This window comes from Eupeodes corollae, chromosome 3, assembly GCF_945859685.1.
Source record: "Eupeodes corollae chromosome 3, idEupCoro1.1, whole genome shotgun sequence".
Classification (NCBI taxonomy): Eukaryota; Metazoa; Arthropoda; class Insecta; order Diptera; family Syrphidae; genus Eupeodes; species Eupeodes corollae.
The window spans coordinates 105,177,356-105,195,705 of NC_079149.1; the positions used below are offsets into that span (position 1 = coordinate 105,177,356).

General features: G+C 35.8%; 1 protein-coding gene across 1 annotated transcript in view; it reads right to left on the bottom strand.

Annotated features, from left to right (window-relative positions):
* The window catches only part of LOC129952292 (probable G-protein coupled receptor CG31760), a 165,433-nt gene that overhangs the window by 96,864 nt on the left and 50,219 nt on the right, over positions 1–18,350 (bottom strand). The window contains exons 2-3 of the mRNA XM_056064806.1: positions 6,989–7,184; positions 6,633–6,819 (exon numbers count right to left, since the gene is read on the bottom strand). Coding sequence (XP_055920781.1) covers positions 6,633–6,819; positions 6,989–7,159 — 358 coding nt within the window. The 5' untranslated portion in view covers positions 7,160–7,184. The remainder of the gene's footprint in view (positions 1–6,632; positions 6,820–6,988; positions 7,185–18,350) is intronic.

Genomic DNA, 18,350 nt, shown 5'->3' on the forward strand with positions numbered 1-18,350 from the left:
CGTTGTAGGTATATATCCAATATTGAAATGTTTGGGATTCATTTTAAATTCGTTCGGCCAAATTTAATGACATTTTTATAAGATTATAGGAATTTTTTGTTTACTCAATATAATCTTTGAGCTTCCAGAAATTGTTCCGTTCCCTTCATACTGTCGATGTTTTTATTTTTTGTTTGTAATTTTTTGTAGGTAGACCTTTGAAAAAAAAGTTTGACAAATTATATTTTCCGAAATTCAATTGTCAAGATAATTGCATCAAACGTAACGGTTTTGTATATGGAAATGGATGTTTGTAGTCGTTTTTTTTGAGTTATTGAAGACAAATATTTGTCTTATTAAATAATCTGGAGATGGCACTTTTTGTTTTGTGATTGAGAATTTAATTTTATCTTAGTTTTGGGTTAAGAATGGGTAATTTTTAATTTTTTGGAGTCTTGTATTAAGTTTGTCCACTTAAGTGGAACAATGAGAAATTAAATGATCGGGACCTTCTTTGTATTGTATCTAAGTAAAAGTCCAAGCTTGAATTTGAAGTTTAAGAACATATTTTTGAAAGGTAGAATCTCATGTGTTTCAAAATTGGGGAATTTTTACATATTTGTTTTCACCGTCAAATGCAAACCTAAAACGAAAAAAATGTCAGATCATCCAAAAAGTCAGAACGTCAAGAACGTGTAACAAATATGTTTGGCCTTATTTCTCTTTGAGAAAACGAAATAAGGCCAATTTTCAGAGTGAATTTAAAACATATGGTTTGCTTGTTCACAGAGTCCTTGAATCCAGAGTTTTGAGGGTTAGACGCATCTTATAGCCCAACCATCCTAACATTTCTAAATTTGGGCTTTACAAAATTGATTGTTGTTTTGGGTAATATGACATAGGATTTGGACTTTGTGACGTTTCCTTAGTTACAATTTTTACGACGTTTCTTCTTTTGGCATTTATGCCATTTTATGATTTGGGTTATATGTCGTTAAATGAAACAATTGACATCATAATCGTCGTAATATCCAAAATAAATGTAACAATGCCCATTTTTGTGCCATAAAACCCAAATTGAAAATTATAGGAAAGTGCTGACGAGATATACTTTCAGATTTAGAAAACCTCATTTATAAGGCCAATACGCAAAAATTACTCGAAAGGAGATGTTAGCAATTATCGAGCAATTTCCAAGACAGTATGATTTTCTTGAATGTAACCCAACAGCCACTTGACATTTGTGGCTTTTACATTCTTTGAATCGTTATTACGGGTGATTTCAACATTCAACATTCGGGCCAGATAACATCCGAAGGAGTGTGTGCTGAGATCTTCGCTGAGTTGAACCAACTAACTCATTTTGTCAACGAGCCCACCCGATTATTATCGTACGTACGTGGTAGGTCGAGCAGAAATTAGTGTTCTATCTTCTATCTCTTCTAGGCGCATCTGACCATTGTGTCATATCAGCAAATTTCTCATGTCAAAACTCTCCAGTTAAAGAAAGAGCTCCTAAGTGAACCATTTGGCAATACGAGAAAGCCAACTTGGACGGGCTCAATAATTATTTTATAATCTTTAAATGGTCACTATGCTTCCTTGATAGTGACGTTCACGCCAGCGCACATATCACAAGTTTTATTATCCTGGGAATGAGAACTTTTATCCCTAATAGGGTTATAAGCATCAGACCTAAAGAAAACGCATGGTTCGATGCGAGCTGTAAAGAGGTTATTAGGGTTAAGAAGGTAAGTTTCCGTTGTTTTAAAGCCAATACAGCTGAAGAAAACCGGAATAATTACAAGCAAGCCAGGAAGGCCTGTAACGATCATATTCGACGGACCAAATTTGTACATGACCAACAATTACGGCAAAAAATACTGCAATGTCCCAAAGGCAGTAAAAATGTTTGATCATTTGTAAAATAACGCTCGTTGTCAATGACAATCCTTTTGTTAGCTCTGAAAGTTAATCCCTTTGCTAGGCAGTTCGCCCTTTGCTAGGCAGTTCGCCACCAACCAGTGAGTGTTATGACTCCGCCTGAACTCGAACGCGTTAGTGATTCTACGGGGCAAATCTTTTTTCGCACTCGTACTGTGGCAAGAGTCCTTAGAGATCTAAAGACACATAAATCCGCTGTTCCGGATGGTATTCCCGCTATTGTTCTGAAGAGGTGTACTTTAACGCTTAAAAGACTACTGCATAAACTTTTTTATCTTCCTACTCCTCAGATCTCGTTCTGAGCGGATGGAAAACTGCATTTATCCAGCCTATTAACAAAAAAGGCGAATCTTCCTATCAGCCTAATTATCAAACATGTCATGTTGGTCATTTAAATCTGATTTATTTTCAGCTCAAGAAATATCTCGAAGATCGAAAGCTTCTAAGAGACCGACAGTACTGCTTTCGTAGCAATAGGTCCCCTGGTTGTCTCATGGTTTATCTCACCGAACAATGGAACAAATCTTAACATCGCTTTGGAGAAAGTAAGATTATTGCACTTGATATTTCAAAAGCATTTGACAGGGTTTGGCATCAGGGTCTCTTATCCAAAATGTAATAGTAATAACCTTTCAAATCGTTCAATACAAGTTTAAGATGGATTCAAGTCTGAAAATCACAAAATAAATGTTGATGTACCCTAGGGCTCTGTTCTATCTCCAACACTCTTTCTCATTTTTATAAATGATCTCCTGTCTGCAACTTCTAATCCAATACATTGTTTCGCTAACGATAGTACTTTAAGCTTTTTATACTCGTTTTCATTCACATCCCTCTTCTTCGGATGTGGAACTGCAACTATAAAACATGATAAGCTCATTAAATTCCGGCTTTAACTGGATTGTACAATGGGGAATAAAAAACCGAGTGGAATTTAATGCTTGAAAAACCTAATGCTGTCTTGTATCGTTAAATCGAGATATACCCCTTTTATCCATAGGTGGCACTTGCATCGAGGAGACTGAACATCTGCATATTCTCGGCATGTGTATCACCAACTACTTTTTGTGGAATGATCACATAAGCAATGTCACTAAAAATGCCGCAAGATGTTTGGCTTTTCTAAGGCGATGCAAGAAATTTGTCTCCCCCTCTGATCTGGTTGTTATCCACCAGACTTATAAACGTCTAAAGCTTGAGCATAACTCCCATATCTAGGGTGGTGCTTCTGAAACTTACTTGGACAGTATTGAACGTAAAGCATTTAGATTGATTGGTATTATTATTGATATTACCATCATAAGATCATTAACGTCGCTTGAACATCGTCGAAATATTTTTTGTCTCACCCTCTTTTATCGTTTTTTTAATGGTTTATGCTTTAGAGAAATAGCCAGCTGCATTTCTCCCCTTAAACAGTTCAACCATAATACTCGCGCATTTAGGAATGCTCACCAACATAGCTTTGAGCCCAACTTCGGTCGTATTGTCAAGTACAGAGATTCGTTGCTTAGCCGTACTACGAGAATGTGAAATGCCTTGCCACACACTGTCTTTTCCATCCATTGCAATATTCAGGAATTTAAAACCAACCCCGCTCTCCTTTTCCTACTGCTCACACTATGTCTTTACATAATAAAGGTATTATTACTTCTTTGAGGGTGCGTTCATTATTAAAAGAAAAAATTGGCTCCTCCCTTATTCAACATGATCTTCATTCTTTTTCAGCTTTGTGTCTTAAAAATTGCTTGGAACTTAATATTGCCAAGTGCCAATCAAGCACTTTTTCATTTAAACGATTAAAGAATCTTCCTTACTTTCGCACAATCAACCCATACTTGCTGTTATTAATATCCATGGCCTTGGCATTTTATTTGACCAAGAGTTTGATTTCCTCTCCCATATAGACGATATCATTTTCAGATCCAACCGAGCATTTGTTTTCGGTAAAAGAATTTTTTGACCTCTATATGTATCAGCTATGTTATTTGTCGCCGAATTTCTGCTAGAATCGGGGATCTTGCGATGAAATGCAGTACGTTTTCTCTTTCGTTGGTGTTGCATAAGGAGCAGCTTAGTAATAGGTCATTGCGATGTGGAATGAAATTGAGAGGCAAAAGTTCACCTCTAGCCCTGAAAATCAATGATATTATTTCAAAGTGGGGGGTAGAATTCCCTATGTAGTGATTTAGTAGCTTCCTCTATAATTTTCTCTCTAGATTTGAAGTATAGCTTTTCGCGTAAACTGTTAAGATATATCTTTCATCCTTGTAAATTATCTAAAGTTAAGTTAAAAGAGAGTTCACAAGAGTCCGCTAAGTTTTTCAATTCCTGAAACCATGAGCCTTGCGACTTTATAATCGAAACAGCAATCGTTTTTGTACCCTTTATACACATGGCTATACATTAACTTGGTAATGTAGTTGAAGTGCAGTTTAAGCGATGAGAGATGTAAGGGTGATGGACCGGTTTCAATGAGAAGCATGTAGTTAGGTGTTGTGTCGGGTAGTCGGAACTGCCTCTTTAGAAAGAACTTCAGAAATTTTCAGCGGTTTCAGACTGATTCCAGCCCCATGATTCCATACAGCATTATTGATTCGGACGTTGCAAGAAAAACTTTGTATTTTGCACTAAATGCTAGGTTCTTTTTACCATACACATTTTTCCACACCGTCCCAATCGCATTTTGGTCCGCTCCATAATACCATTTCTCGTTTGCAGCTAATCGCCCTGATCCTCTCCGAAACACCATTGTTTTTGATTTGTCAAGGTTTACTGTTAGATTCCACTTCAAACAGTAATTCCGTAATTTGTTGATCATTAACTGAAGAGATTCAGGAGATTCGGCTAACACGACAAGATCGTCTGCATACATTACAACTTTAATCCGGAACCCATCAATTGTTATGCCGCACGGAATGTCTTTTATTAGATCTTCGATATAAAGGCGGAAAGCTGAAGAGCTGAGATCGCAACCTTGTTTCAATCGTATTAAGGCAAGAAAAAAATCAGACAGATTTTGCCCATCCCATACTGCATACGTTTTACAATTTGAACATCAGAGCCTTTCTGTCGATGGAATCGAATGCGGCACGAAAGTCGATGAAACATGCGTATAGTTTTTTTGTCTATGGATATATACCTCTTCAATGTTGGTCAGGCTAAATATGTGATCCACTGTAGAGTATCCCTTTCTAAATCCAATTTGGAATTCACTCAGAATATGGTTACTTTCAATCCATGCTGTGAGTCGAATTCTTAAAATTTCCATGAAGATTTTGAGCGATGAGTTAAGAAAAGCAATACCTCGATAGTTGGATGGGTCCGTCTTATCTCCTTTTTTGAATATGGGAAAAAGTATTGGTTTTCTAAAGGCATCCGGTGTTTTGTCTGTAGTGAAAATATCATTGTACACTTTTGTGAGAAGTGTAAGAAACTCCAATGTTTCGTATTTCCAGAATTCATTTGGGATCCGGTCAATCCCGAGAGCTTTGCTGTCTTTAATTTTGGCTACAACTGCTTCGACTTCAGAGGTCTCTATCTCTCTATCTAGAATTTGATTTTCGACATTTGGTCTAGCGTATTGTATTGTCCTTCAAAATGATGTCGTAGTGTTTCTGCAGGCGGTAGTGAGTTTGTTACAAAAGGTCTTCCTTTTGTATTTTTTATTCCTTTCAAAATTCCGAGGAGTTTTTGCAGAACGATAGACTTTCAGCTTGTTTTTTGGAGAAGCTAAGTTTTTTTGCATCTACATGAAGCTTTGTATGTCCGATTTGCTGCAAGATAGTTTTCTTTCAAAGACTGTTCATTTAAATGTTGGTATAGATGAAGAAGCGCAAAAGATCTTTTCCGACCAGTCTCACATTCCCTATCATACCAGGCTGATTTTATTTTAAGGGACTTAGTGTTTGGGAGATATGAGACCGCTGTCGATGTTATCACACTGCAAAGCTTCCATAGTTGGCGAGTGCTCATGTAGACCATGTGCTGTAATACACAATTTGTCTGCCTTTTAAGTTTAGGGAGAAGCAAAATTTTTGTTTCGGGTTGACTATTTGAATATGTCAAGGTTAGAGTTGTAATTAATGGCATATGGTCAGAATAAATTTGACTATCCACTTCAAAATCAAATAAATTGCCGATCAAATCAGTGGACATCATGAGATAGTCGATAACAGATTGACCTGGGTTTCTGATAAAAGTAAGTTTACCTTCCTCGTCTCCTTTTTTAACTTCCCATTTCCAAGATTAATTTTCCCCTTGCGTTGGTTTCTGCGTCTTTTGATTTTCTTGGGACAGGACGGCTTCTAAAAGACACACATTCTTTTTGTCCGGTTTTCGCTTTAAAATCTCCCAACAGGTCGCAGTGCTTATCACCCAATACTTGCATTGTCTCATGTACTCGTAAATGGGTAAAGTTCGTTTGCCAATGAATTTTATATTTTTGGCCCACAATTATGTTTCTCTAGGATACCTTATTCTTATTCTAAAATTTGTCTTATTTTTGGTAGAATGTAAAACAAATTTCAAGGCTCCAAAGCTTCTCAAAATTTAAATAATATGTACATAGATACAAATAAATAAACACAAAAAAAAAACAGCTGTTGAAATCTTAAGGTACAAACATTTTGTGACACGAACAAAATTTTATTAGAAAAAGTATGAATTACAAATCAACTGTAATTTATACACCACATAATAATTCTTACCTCCATGTCGTATGATTCCCACTTCTTGAAGAATTGAAGCTGCTAAATCAGCTTTCTGTCTTGAGCTCTCATATCGCTCTGAGTTCAAGGGCACTTGCAATGGTCGGAATAGTGTTGATATGCAAAGTGTCCCTAGATTTTCTGTTGAAATATCATGTATTGTCACCAGTGATTGTTCAATGGCATCCTTCAAGGCATCCACAAATTTTGTAGTATTGTTGGCATATAAAGGAAAAAAAATATAAAAAGAAAAGAAAAACAAAAAAATTACTTATTCTGATGTTTTGAATTGAGTGGAAAATAATAATACATAATTAAAAAAAAAAAAGAAAAACCAAAGAAACAATATATCTTACCCTGCCCACTGAACTACCATCTGCAATACGAACAATATCCTTCAGAGCTACAACATTCTCAACTCGTATAATAAAAACAAGTAATTTGAAAATCCAAGCTAGATATATGAGAAAACATTTTCCAGCTGTAGAGCGACGGCACCTCCATGGCCATGTCATCAGCAATTTCATTGCTGATTTGCATTGGTAATTGATTCTGTAAAAAATGGAAAGAAAAGACAAACATTTATTCTTGAATTCAAAAAATACATGAATAAAATAAAAAAATACAAACAGTTGTATAACAAGTCATACATAGAGATATTCCACTGATTCGGGTTGTCAATAAAATTTTATTGCCTCAATAATTTATGTGGTACGCCGCCGCCGCGCCACCGCCGCCCGGAAATTACCTGTCTGTATTGTAATTTTGTTCCCTTCTGATTCTGATATGGAAATGTATCCAATCTGTCTATAGACAGAGAAACACGTTATCTCTAAAGGGAGTCAATTGTGAGTCTTTCAGTTCGATCACAAGGTCAGGGTTGTCATTTAGTGTATAAGGATATAAGCCAATATAGTCGAGTCCTATCAGAAAAAGGACATCAAAGTAACTTCAGAAGTTTTTCACATAAATAAAATCGAAATGGAGAAAGATTCAATTTTTTTTTTCTACATGAAGGTCTTCAGATTATTATGGCTATTGATATTATTATCACTCTTCTTATAGTCCCACTGGTTAGTTTTATGTTTCTTAATTTGGATGTCTTTAACTACTGGATGATAAATTATTATGAAACTTGATATTGTTTGGGAATCATAAAACTGATTTATCATCCCCTTTATCCTTTATATGAGGTCACTTTAGTTAATGGGTTTGTTTATGTAAAGTTAATGATAGAACTAATAATCCAGGATTTTATTCTTTTTGAGATTAAAGCCAAATTGTTTTTGAAATTGATGCGAGATGACTTTAATCACTTTTGAGATAATTTTTATTTAAGAAAATGTATTCGTAGTTTTATGAGGAAAAGTCGTATTGAACAGTTTTTCTTTTTAGAAATTATAGACAAATATCGACACATACATTCTAACCTAACATATACACACACAATATCGTGTAAACAAAAGTTTCTCTTTTCTCATTTTTAAAACTCAAGTATGAGGACAAGTTATAAATTGCTATTAACGAGCACTTTTCAACAACAAACTTGCGAAAAATCTATTGATTTTATTTTAGAAAAAATGTTTTTTTGTAGTTTTGTGAAACTTTTTTAAAACTACTTTTTCATCCCCTTTTTTCACACACGATTGTTTACGATTCTTTCAAGAAAATTTAAAATGTTGCTTATGAGAAAAAAATTAAAGACATTTTTAGAACTTAACTGATGTCTTCAGATTTGGTTCAATTCTGGAAGTTGAATTTCAAAAAGATATGGTTCCCGATATGTAAAAATACAGAAAAAAAAACCAAAAATCGGGGAATTAAAAAAAAGGGTGGTTAAGTTTTAAAATGTTCAAATAGTAGACATGTGCATTGAAGAGGACACAAGTGTCCACAAGTTTTTCCTCAAAACTACCTCTGTCTATCAACTAATATTGTCACCTCCCCGTGGTGAGCATCCGATGCCTAGTACCTCAACTTGAGATTGGGTTCCAACCCCAGTGGAAAGTTGTTGGGGGTGGCAATCGAGAGAGGGGCGAAGAGGTGGCACATCACCTTTTCCAGGCGGCAGCGGACGAATTCCAGAGATGGAATCAACGGTGGCGTCTACAGTTACAGTAAGGTTGAGGTACTTAGTGAACACCTTAAAGGGCTCCTATGACTTATTCGTAGCCCTGGCCTATAAAGAGGTTTTTCGGCTGCCGTCCTTGGAGTTATACTAACTATCTGGCCCTCCAGGTTGGGGGTTGTTCCGTCGTTGTGACTTCGTGACCACGTACAAATATATCAGTTGCGAAACACCAACAAGCTTCGGATAGAGACGGATTTTCTGTTGACAATTCACGCAAACGAATTAAAGACAATGAACTTCGGATATGCACGTGGATTGTTAGGTCCCTTAAAAGACCACAAAGAATGAGCAGAGGCCCTAGACTGTTATAAAGGAGACATCACTGCCATCCAAGAAATATGATGGGATGTCCGAGTAAAAAGAGGATGAAATACTGCAACTTTAACTGTGGTGACTGCTACCGAAAAAAAACCAACAGCCAGACTTGGGAAACAAGTTTTGAGCTATTTGGTGCATCAACGATTGCCTCATGACCATCAGCGTTAAGGCTAAATTCTAGCCTAATATGCACACACGCCCCCATAGAAGAGAAAGATGACAACACCAAAGATTGTGTTCTTCGAGCTCTTAGACAAAACATATGAGCAGTGTCCTAGCTACGATTTTGTCCTGGCGACTTTAATGCCAAGATAGGAAGGGAATACATCTTTGGTAGAATAATCGGAAAAAACAGCCTGCACTACAATACTTTCAACAACGGATTCAGGCTCATCGATTTTGGTGCGGGATGAAAAGTCATAGTAGCCAGTACGTGTTTTTCACACCTCAACATCCACAAAGGAACTTGGAGTTCTCCAGATCTATTTACCGTCAACCACGGTAACCATATTGCGTATATTGACCAAATACGCTTCCAGCATCATGAATGTTCTAACTTTCTGATGATCTAGCATCGTCTCGCACCACTACCTCGTTGTAGCCAAGGAAGCACTACGGGTTTTCAGACCTTAGGCAAAACAGGGAGGTGCTGGGAGAAGGTACAACGTCGAACGGCTACAATCGCCAGAGATCGCCAAATCCTTTCCGACCGAGTGACAAGTAACCTCTTTCGAAGTTCTCTGCCGCCAACACAATGTATCGAAAACCAGTGGCAACATTGCCAAGATGCAATCAGAGAAGCCGCCTCTGATGTGCTGGGTTTCAAACAGCCACCAACAAGGAACCCCTGGTTTGATGAGGAATGTCGGCAGGCAAATGCAGCCAAACAACAGGCACGCAAAGCGGCGCTGCATAAAAGGACGAGAGCTGCTCGTGAGCTCTATGAGCAGAAGAGGCGAGAGGAACGCCGACTTTTCAGAAGGAAAAAGAGAGGGCATGAGAAGCGTGCGGTCGAAGATGTTGAGAGGTTTAAAAGCAGGAATGAAGAATTCCGCTATCAGGCAGGATGATAGATTCAACATAGACGACGTAAGCCTACACATACCCGTCCTCCCGAATTATACGAAGTATAATATTTGAACGTCTAAAGCCCATCATCAACAACCTGAAAAGTCCTTATCAGTGTTGTTTAAGACCAGGAAAGTCCAAAGTCGATCGAACATTTACATTACGGCAGATCCTGGAAAAAAAAATTCAGGAACATCAAATAGACACTTACCATCTTTTCAACGATTTCAAGACCGCATATGACAGCATCTACAGGGACAAGCTGTATAGAGCCATATGTAGTTTTAATATCCCTGCCAAACTTGTCCCTTGTGCAGGATAACCATAGGGAATTCGCGCTGTTTCATAAAGGTTGAAAACAACTTAACAGAACCTTCCGATATCAAAAAAGGTTTTAGACGAGGTGGTGCGCTGTCATGCAATTTGTTTAACAACTTTAACACTAGAGGCAAAATCTTTCAAAAGTCTATCAAATTGCTAGCATATGTTGATGACATTGACATAATCGGAAAAACTCAGAGTGGGGCTTTGTGAGTATTGAGGCAGAGGCGGCAAAAATGGGTTTAACGGTTAATGAGACCAAAAGAAAGTATATGCTGTCGTCAAAAAAGGACCCACAACACCGACGTCTTGGTTAAAACGTCACTTTCGACACCAGCGCTGTTACCAAACGAAGAATAACTCTTGTTAACCGCTGTTTCTTTGCACTAAGAAAGCAATTGAGTAGCAAAGCCCTCTTTCGAGGGACAAAAGTGTCGCTATATAAGACCTTAAACATCGCCGTCCTGCTATACGATGCAGAAGGATGGACAATGACAAAAGCGGATGAAAGCACCTTGGGACGTTTCGAGAGAAAAGTTCTTCGTGTGATCTACGATCCCGTTTGCACAGAAGGAGAGTGGAGGAGAAGTGGGTCACGTGGGTCGCATGGAAAACAATACTCCGCCCGGAAAGCTAGACAGCACAGTAGAGGAAGACCGCGAATCAGGTGGAAAGGGACCTTACCCAACTTGGAGCGTGAAACTGAAGGCATCTAGCTAGGGACCGATCTAGATGGAGAATTTTGCTGGGTGAGGCCCTAGTTCAAACAGGACTGTAGCGCCACCTTAAGTAATAAGTAAGTAAGTAAGAACTTCAATTAATTTACAACTTGTGAAAAAAGCACAAAAGGGACATTTTAAGTTAAGGAAGAATTTCAATACTTTGGTGTTTGGATTAAAGGTATTGAATTCCAGTTTTAAAAACACCAGCCAGTTTATTTTCTCCTTTTTTTTTGTTATTTGAGTATTCTTATGGAAGAAGCTGTTTTTTTGTATTTTTTAAATCTTCCCTGTTTTCGTAGGATCTTCTTACCACACCTCTAGAGCTGGTCAAGCAATGACATTTTAATCTTGATTTGTTTTTCAATTAGAAACACACAAAAATTATCTAGAGCATGTTTGTATTTGATTTGTTTGTTTTCAAAAACAACACCATTACAGAGTAGTCCTTATCAAAAAATCAACACAACTTTTCGTTTTTATATACTTCCATCTCTGAAGAAATTCAATCAAATATACAACTTGCCTTAAGGTTATTTATCTTCTATTTATCCCAATCAAAAACGTCCAAAAAGGTTATATTATTTTCAAAACCGCAAGAAAAGAAAATTTAATTATTTCCATATCTTGAAAAAAAACACAAATCTAATTAAAATATACCTACATCTAAATTATTTAATAAACATAGATACATACGCCACCGCCGCCCGCGTATCAGATAAACAAGGAGAAAATAACATAATTCCAGTACCTTTTTGCCGGACAATTAATAAGGAACTTAAACCCTTCCTTCCTCGTCTTATTTTCATTGAGGTTAGAATTTATATATGTATGAACTATTTCTAAGCGAATTATTGCCACCAGACTGGCTGCCTTTAATTTAAATAGGAACCTATAAAGATTTCAGGCTTTTGTGTGTGTATGAATGAATGGCATGAATGAAACCAACAAACACTTAGACAAAAACAAAAAATGTATAACCCTTATGCTTTAAGTCTCGCGCTTTAGTCTTTCTGTGTGAAAATCGCCATCCTTTTTTTTGTGTGTTCTTTAACACAGTCCTCCTCTTTTTTCATCCCCTAGGCTAAACAGGGCACAAAAGTAAGAAGAAAAAAATATGGAGAAAAGAACAAACAAAAAGGACGAGGAAAATGTAAACAGACCAGGAAATCGATAAAAGTACACAGAGTGTCCTATAAAAATAAATAATATGCGATACCGGGTAAAGTACGTATCCTTATACAGAGCATCGGAGTATAAAGCTGTCTTCGCTTGTTTTTATGTCCTAAATTATATTGAATGAAGTTATTAAGTGTGATTGTGTGTTTGTATTGATGGAATTTTGTTGAGGTAAATGGAGAGAAAAAAAAAACACCACACCACCCACAAACACACAAGTTTTGTAGGCTCCTATTTTTGATGTACATATGTATGTTTATAAAAGATGAATGAGAAGTTTATTATTTTTACTTTTTCTTGACTGTTTTTTTTTTTTTTTTTTATTTTGACCGCATTGAAATTCAGGATGGCAACGTCAATCAAAAGTTTATAAATGAAAAATAAGGTACTTCAAAACAACAAGACAAGAGAGGTGATTTTTAAAAATTTTCGAAAAATACAAGCAAAAGAAAACTTAGGGAAACCAAAGCGTGACTCGAAGCCCTTCGTGACTGTGAATATTGAACAGTTCAGGTCTTTGAACCTTTTATCCCAAGAACACAAAATGATGTAAAAACTTAAATACCGTAAGAAAAAAAAAAAAAAACTTTGAGTAATTAGCGAGTCAAAAAAAGGAAATATTTTACACGAAAATTCGCCTATAAAACGTTAGAAACCGTTTCCTAAAGCGATTTTATACTTTTATGGGTTGGGATGGGAAAGGAAAAAAAAGTACGTATACGCCTGAGTGAACACTTAAAGTAATAAAAACGTAAATTCGTTCGAGAGGAGGCGCATATATTTTATTTGGAATGATTGTGTTTTTATTTTTTATTATTATTTTATTTCAATTTAAATGTGAAATGATGGTAATAATGATAAGTGTTAATATCATAGTCCAATAAATCATTAGAGACGTGTGATTTATATCTATTTGTGTGTTTGGTGTTCTATGCTACCTACGAATAGACAAAAGAATATTGTGCAATAATGATGATTGTTTTTTTATTTTTCAATTTAAAAGTATCTATAAATGTGATTAATGATATGGGCGATTAATTTTCATGAATTTTAAATTGCAATTTTTTGCCCTAAGGAAATAAAAGAATCCTGGAAATAGAATTAAAATTTGATTTAATTCTAATGGTTTTTGTAATTATTTATGTATGTTCTTTAAACAAAGAGAAGTATGCTGGTATTTGCAGCAATTACGAGCTATTTGTGTTTATTTATTTATTTATTCAAGTTATAACTCGTATATTTTAACTGGATTCGTTTGTCTTGAACTGCAACAGCTCAGTTAGTGAACATATAGTCCTAACATTAACTTAAAAATTAAAGCTATTTATGGTTTAATTAAGCTTAAAAATTTGGGGATTCAAGATAATGCTTAACCACCCGCCTTTAAATATAATTTTTTAGGACTTGCTACATTTAGATAGGTTGAATAGAAGTAAAACAAAAAAACTGTTTCCTATTCTTATTTAAACAAATTCCTAATAAAGTTTATATGGGTTGATAGAGGTCCGGTAAAAATTGCTTATATCCCACGTCGAAAACGATCAATGATAAGACCATATCCAAAAGAGTTCGTGTTTGTTCATGAATTGATCCTTCATCGAGCATCACTGAATTTTATTACAAAATCAACTTTTTCATTACATTAATGAAATATGCTTTTTTGATAAAATCAAAATTTTAAGTCAGTATTTCTAGCTCACTTTCTTACTTTCTTGAGGTGGTTCTACAGTCCAGTGTGAACAAGGGCCTCACCCAACAAACTTCTCCATCCAACTTGGTCCCCAGCAATATGTCTCCAGTTTCCGCTCGAAGTTAGGTGAGGTCACTTTCCACTTGTGCGCGCCACCTTATTAGTGGTCTTTCTCTATTGCTCTGTCCTGTCCTGGCCAGATCATTGGTTTCCGTGCACCATACGTAACCCAGCTATCTTATTCGTTGGATTTTTACCCTTCTGGCTAAGTCTACGCAGCTGTAAAGAACGTACAGCTTGTCGTTGCACAGAGTTCGTTTTTGTCAGAGCTGATCTTGTTTTCTGCGTACCTCAAAGTTACGTCTATCGATAGTAACGTTTTGACCCAAACGTCGGTGTTGTAGGTCCTTTTTTGACGACAGCATGTACTTTTTTTCCCCCCATTAACCGTTAAACCCATTTTTGCCATCAGGTTGTTGGCGATGAGCTTCAGACGTTCACATATTAGAATGATTCCTCTTTAGTTGGTGCCTTGAGTCTGGATTTCAGTATAGAGGGTCCCTTTTTCTCAGGATCGGGGAAACAATATTGAGGTTCCATTAATCGGGCATGCTTTCTTCTCATCATATCCTACATATAAGTTGGTGCATGCTCCTAACCAACTTATCTCCAGCTGCTTTGAAGAGCTTGGCATTCAAACAATATGCTCCATTGGCTTTGTTAGACTTCAGCTTTGATATGGCAATCTTTGCTTCGTCTAAGTCGGGGGGACGGTATTGTTGACTTTCGTCGTCTATGTTGAATAAATAATCCTGCCTGACAGAGGAATTCGGTTCGTCGTCACCTTTATACAGTCTGCAGAAGTTATCCTTCCATATCCTCTAGCTACCTTATCCGTTTGGCCAAAATATAACTATTTTTATACCCTCAAGATTAGGTTGGAAATAGCATGATCGCTTTTGATGTGTCGGTTTGATTCTTAACTTGGTTGTTGTTTGTTTTGCTCCATTAAAAGAATCTTGTTTTTTTCTTGAAACAATTGTTAATAACTTTAAATTACTTTAAAAGTGTGACAGTAAGTGATTCTGAGCCTTGAGTCTGTAGTTGACTTTGTGTATTTCTTTAAATTGTTAAAAATCTTGAAAAACAAACATTTTGTAACATTTGGTGATTTAGTTTTTCTGTGACACTTAACTTTTTTCTCCCACAAGTTTGTTTCTCAGAAAAAATAATAATAATAAAATATCGTAAACATTATCACTCAAAGTTTTAAAAGAATACATTCCTCCTAAATTCATTACTAGGAGTATGAAGAGTATTATCCAAACCAACAGAAAACACACGAACCATTCGCAATCCTCCAGCAACGTCGTCGCTACAAACACTCAATAAACTCATCTTAATGTCTTATTGCACCATATGCCATCAAACTACGGACTACCTGATTGATTAAATAATAGGTCATGGCAACTGTCGACGATCATATCATATGAAATGTAATGAGGCCCCCTCCCTCTGCATCTGAACTTCCTACTCAACATGTTCAATCAACTCTAACCTTATCAACATCTTCTGTCCCAATCAAAGAAAAAGCAACTTCACCATGATCAATAGAGCCATTACTCGCAAATGCAAACCCATCATCATCAACGTTAACAAGCTTATTGTTATTTTCATATCTTTCAAACAAAACTCATCTAAACTCACCTATCTCATGTGGATTGAAAGTAGTAGAAGGCCATCGAACTTTATTTTTAGCTAATTTTGACCCTTCAACAAAATCCCTCGATATTAAAAACTTTATTTCGAACAAGACTGATACGTCGCTATTAAAAGTTGAGAAAATTATTCATTGAAACCACTCGAAATATGCATCTTTAAAGATAAGAGTTCCAGACTCAATCTTCCACGTTCTAAACTCAACATCGCTTTGGCCTAAAGGGATCATACTACACGAATTCGAGAATAATCGAAATAATCATATAAAGTAGTCATCCTTTAACCCATTTCATGAGACCCGGACAATGCATTATTATCGAAGAGGCAGATTCAACAAGTTTTGATTTATTACCAAAACGTCAATGGCCTAAGGACAAAGATCAATACGATCTATAAAAATATTAACAATCTACAACATGACATAATTATTCTTACAGAAACATGGCTAAATAATTCCTTCATAGATACCAAACTCTTTGACTCAACTTACCAAGTTTTTAGACTAGATAGACACCAATCGAGCGACTCGAAGACAGTTGGTGGTAAAATACTATTCGCGGTAAAAAACTACCTTATATGCACTTTGGTTGATACTTTTGATCTTTCTGACGTCGAAATGCTATGTATTAAAATCAAATTATAAACAGGTTACCTCTTTATCATCATAGTATATATACCTCCAAGATCTACCAGTTTTGTCTATGAAAATTGCTTACATTTAACTGAGAAGATCCACGACCAAATGGAACCTAATGATGAACTGATGATCGTAGGTGATTTCAATCTTCCGAACCTCAACTGGACAAAATCATCAGATTTCAACTATTTTACACCTATCAGTCCAACGAGCACCAATGAATTCACAATTATTGATGGTTTAGCTTCTTGTGCACTTCTTCAATTTAATGGGATTGCCAATAAATACAACAAATATCTGAACCTAATATTTTTCTCCGACACGATAAATACTGACTGATCATTTAATTGTTATTCAATTGTATGTGAAAATCAACATGGTTTTGTCCAGAATAAATCAACAATTACAAACCTACTTCATTTCACTTCTTTCTGCCTTGACTCCTTCGAAGATCGTAAGCAAGTAGATTGCGTATTCACAGATTTCACAAGACTTTAGTCCATAAACTTAAGGCCTTAGGTTTTAACGACAAATTCTTGACGTGGATCTCGTCTTATCTCAAGAACAGAAGTTATAGCGTTATATTCAGAAATGAACTGTTCTACCAATTTTATGTCAACTCTGGTGTTCCACAGGGTAGCCATTTAGGTCCTTTATTATTTATCTTATATATAAATGACATAAAATCCGTTATAAAAAACTCCTCCGTTTTAATATACTCTGATGACATTAAAATTTTCAAATCTATTAGTTCACTTAATGACTGCTCACAGCTTCAAGAAGATCTTCATAGTTTTAGGAAATGGTGCAATACAAACCGACTTTTATTAAATATTGACTAACGTAAAACTATGTGTTTTACACGCAAAAAAAAACAACTATACATTATAACTATTTATTAGATTGTTCCTCCCTTTGTAAGCTTTCCGTTTTCTCTGATTTAGGTGTTATTCTTGACAGTAAATTAACGTTCTGTGACCATTATAACTTTATAGAGCAAAAAAGCTAACAAGATTCTAGATTTTATTAAACGTTTTTCTCGTGACTTTCGTGACCCCTACGTCTTAAAACTTCTTTATGTATAATTTATCAGGCCAATACTTGAGTACGGTTGTGTTATATGGGCACCATACTATTCAGTCCATATTGACAGACTTGAAAGTATCCAAAAAAGATTTATGCGTTTTTGTCTTCGTTTTTTTCCGTTTTCCCAAATATTCACACTACCTTCTTATTCTCAGAGACTTTTGCTAATAAACCTCCCAACACTTTCACAACATAGACAATATCTCCAATTTTGTTTTATTTTAAAATTAATTAATGGTTCTATTATAACCGCAACAGCTCTGAATCGTCTAAATTTTAGCTATAGTCAAACTGGCATAAGAAGACAGATACCTTTATGTCCGATCTTTAGCAGAACTAACTATGGTATGAATAGCCCTTTAAATCAATTGATTTCAGTCTTCAACAAATGTTATAATTTAATTTCTTAATATTGGAGTACCACAAGGCTCTGTGCTTGGTCCAATATTGTTCTTAATTTACATTAACTCTTTATTTAAATTACCATTCAAGTCGAAAATTACCGCTTTTGCAGATGATGTTGGTTGTGCCTATGGTGCTGATAGTCCCCTTGATCTTGTTGCAGATATAAATTGGGATTTGAATCTTTTTAAGTCGTGGTTTGCTGAACATAAATTATTAATAAGCTCTAAGACGAAAATTATGTTCTTCAGCCTTTCTTCTCATAATGTTTTCGAACCGGAAATCTTTTTTCATGAGCCTGAGTGCAAAAAGTTTAAACTACATAGTTGCTCTTGCTCTTCTGAAACAAGCACGATCACTTAGTGTGACCACCTATTTTGTAGTGATCTTTGTTTTCAAATTGAAAAAGTGGATGTTTTTCAATATCTAGGACTGCTAATCGACTCAA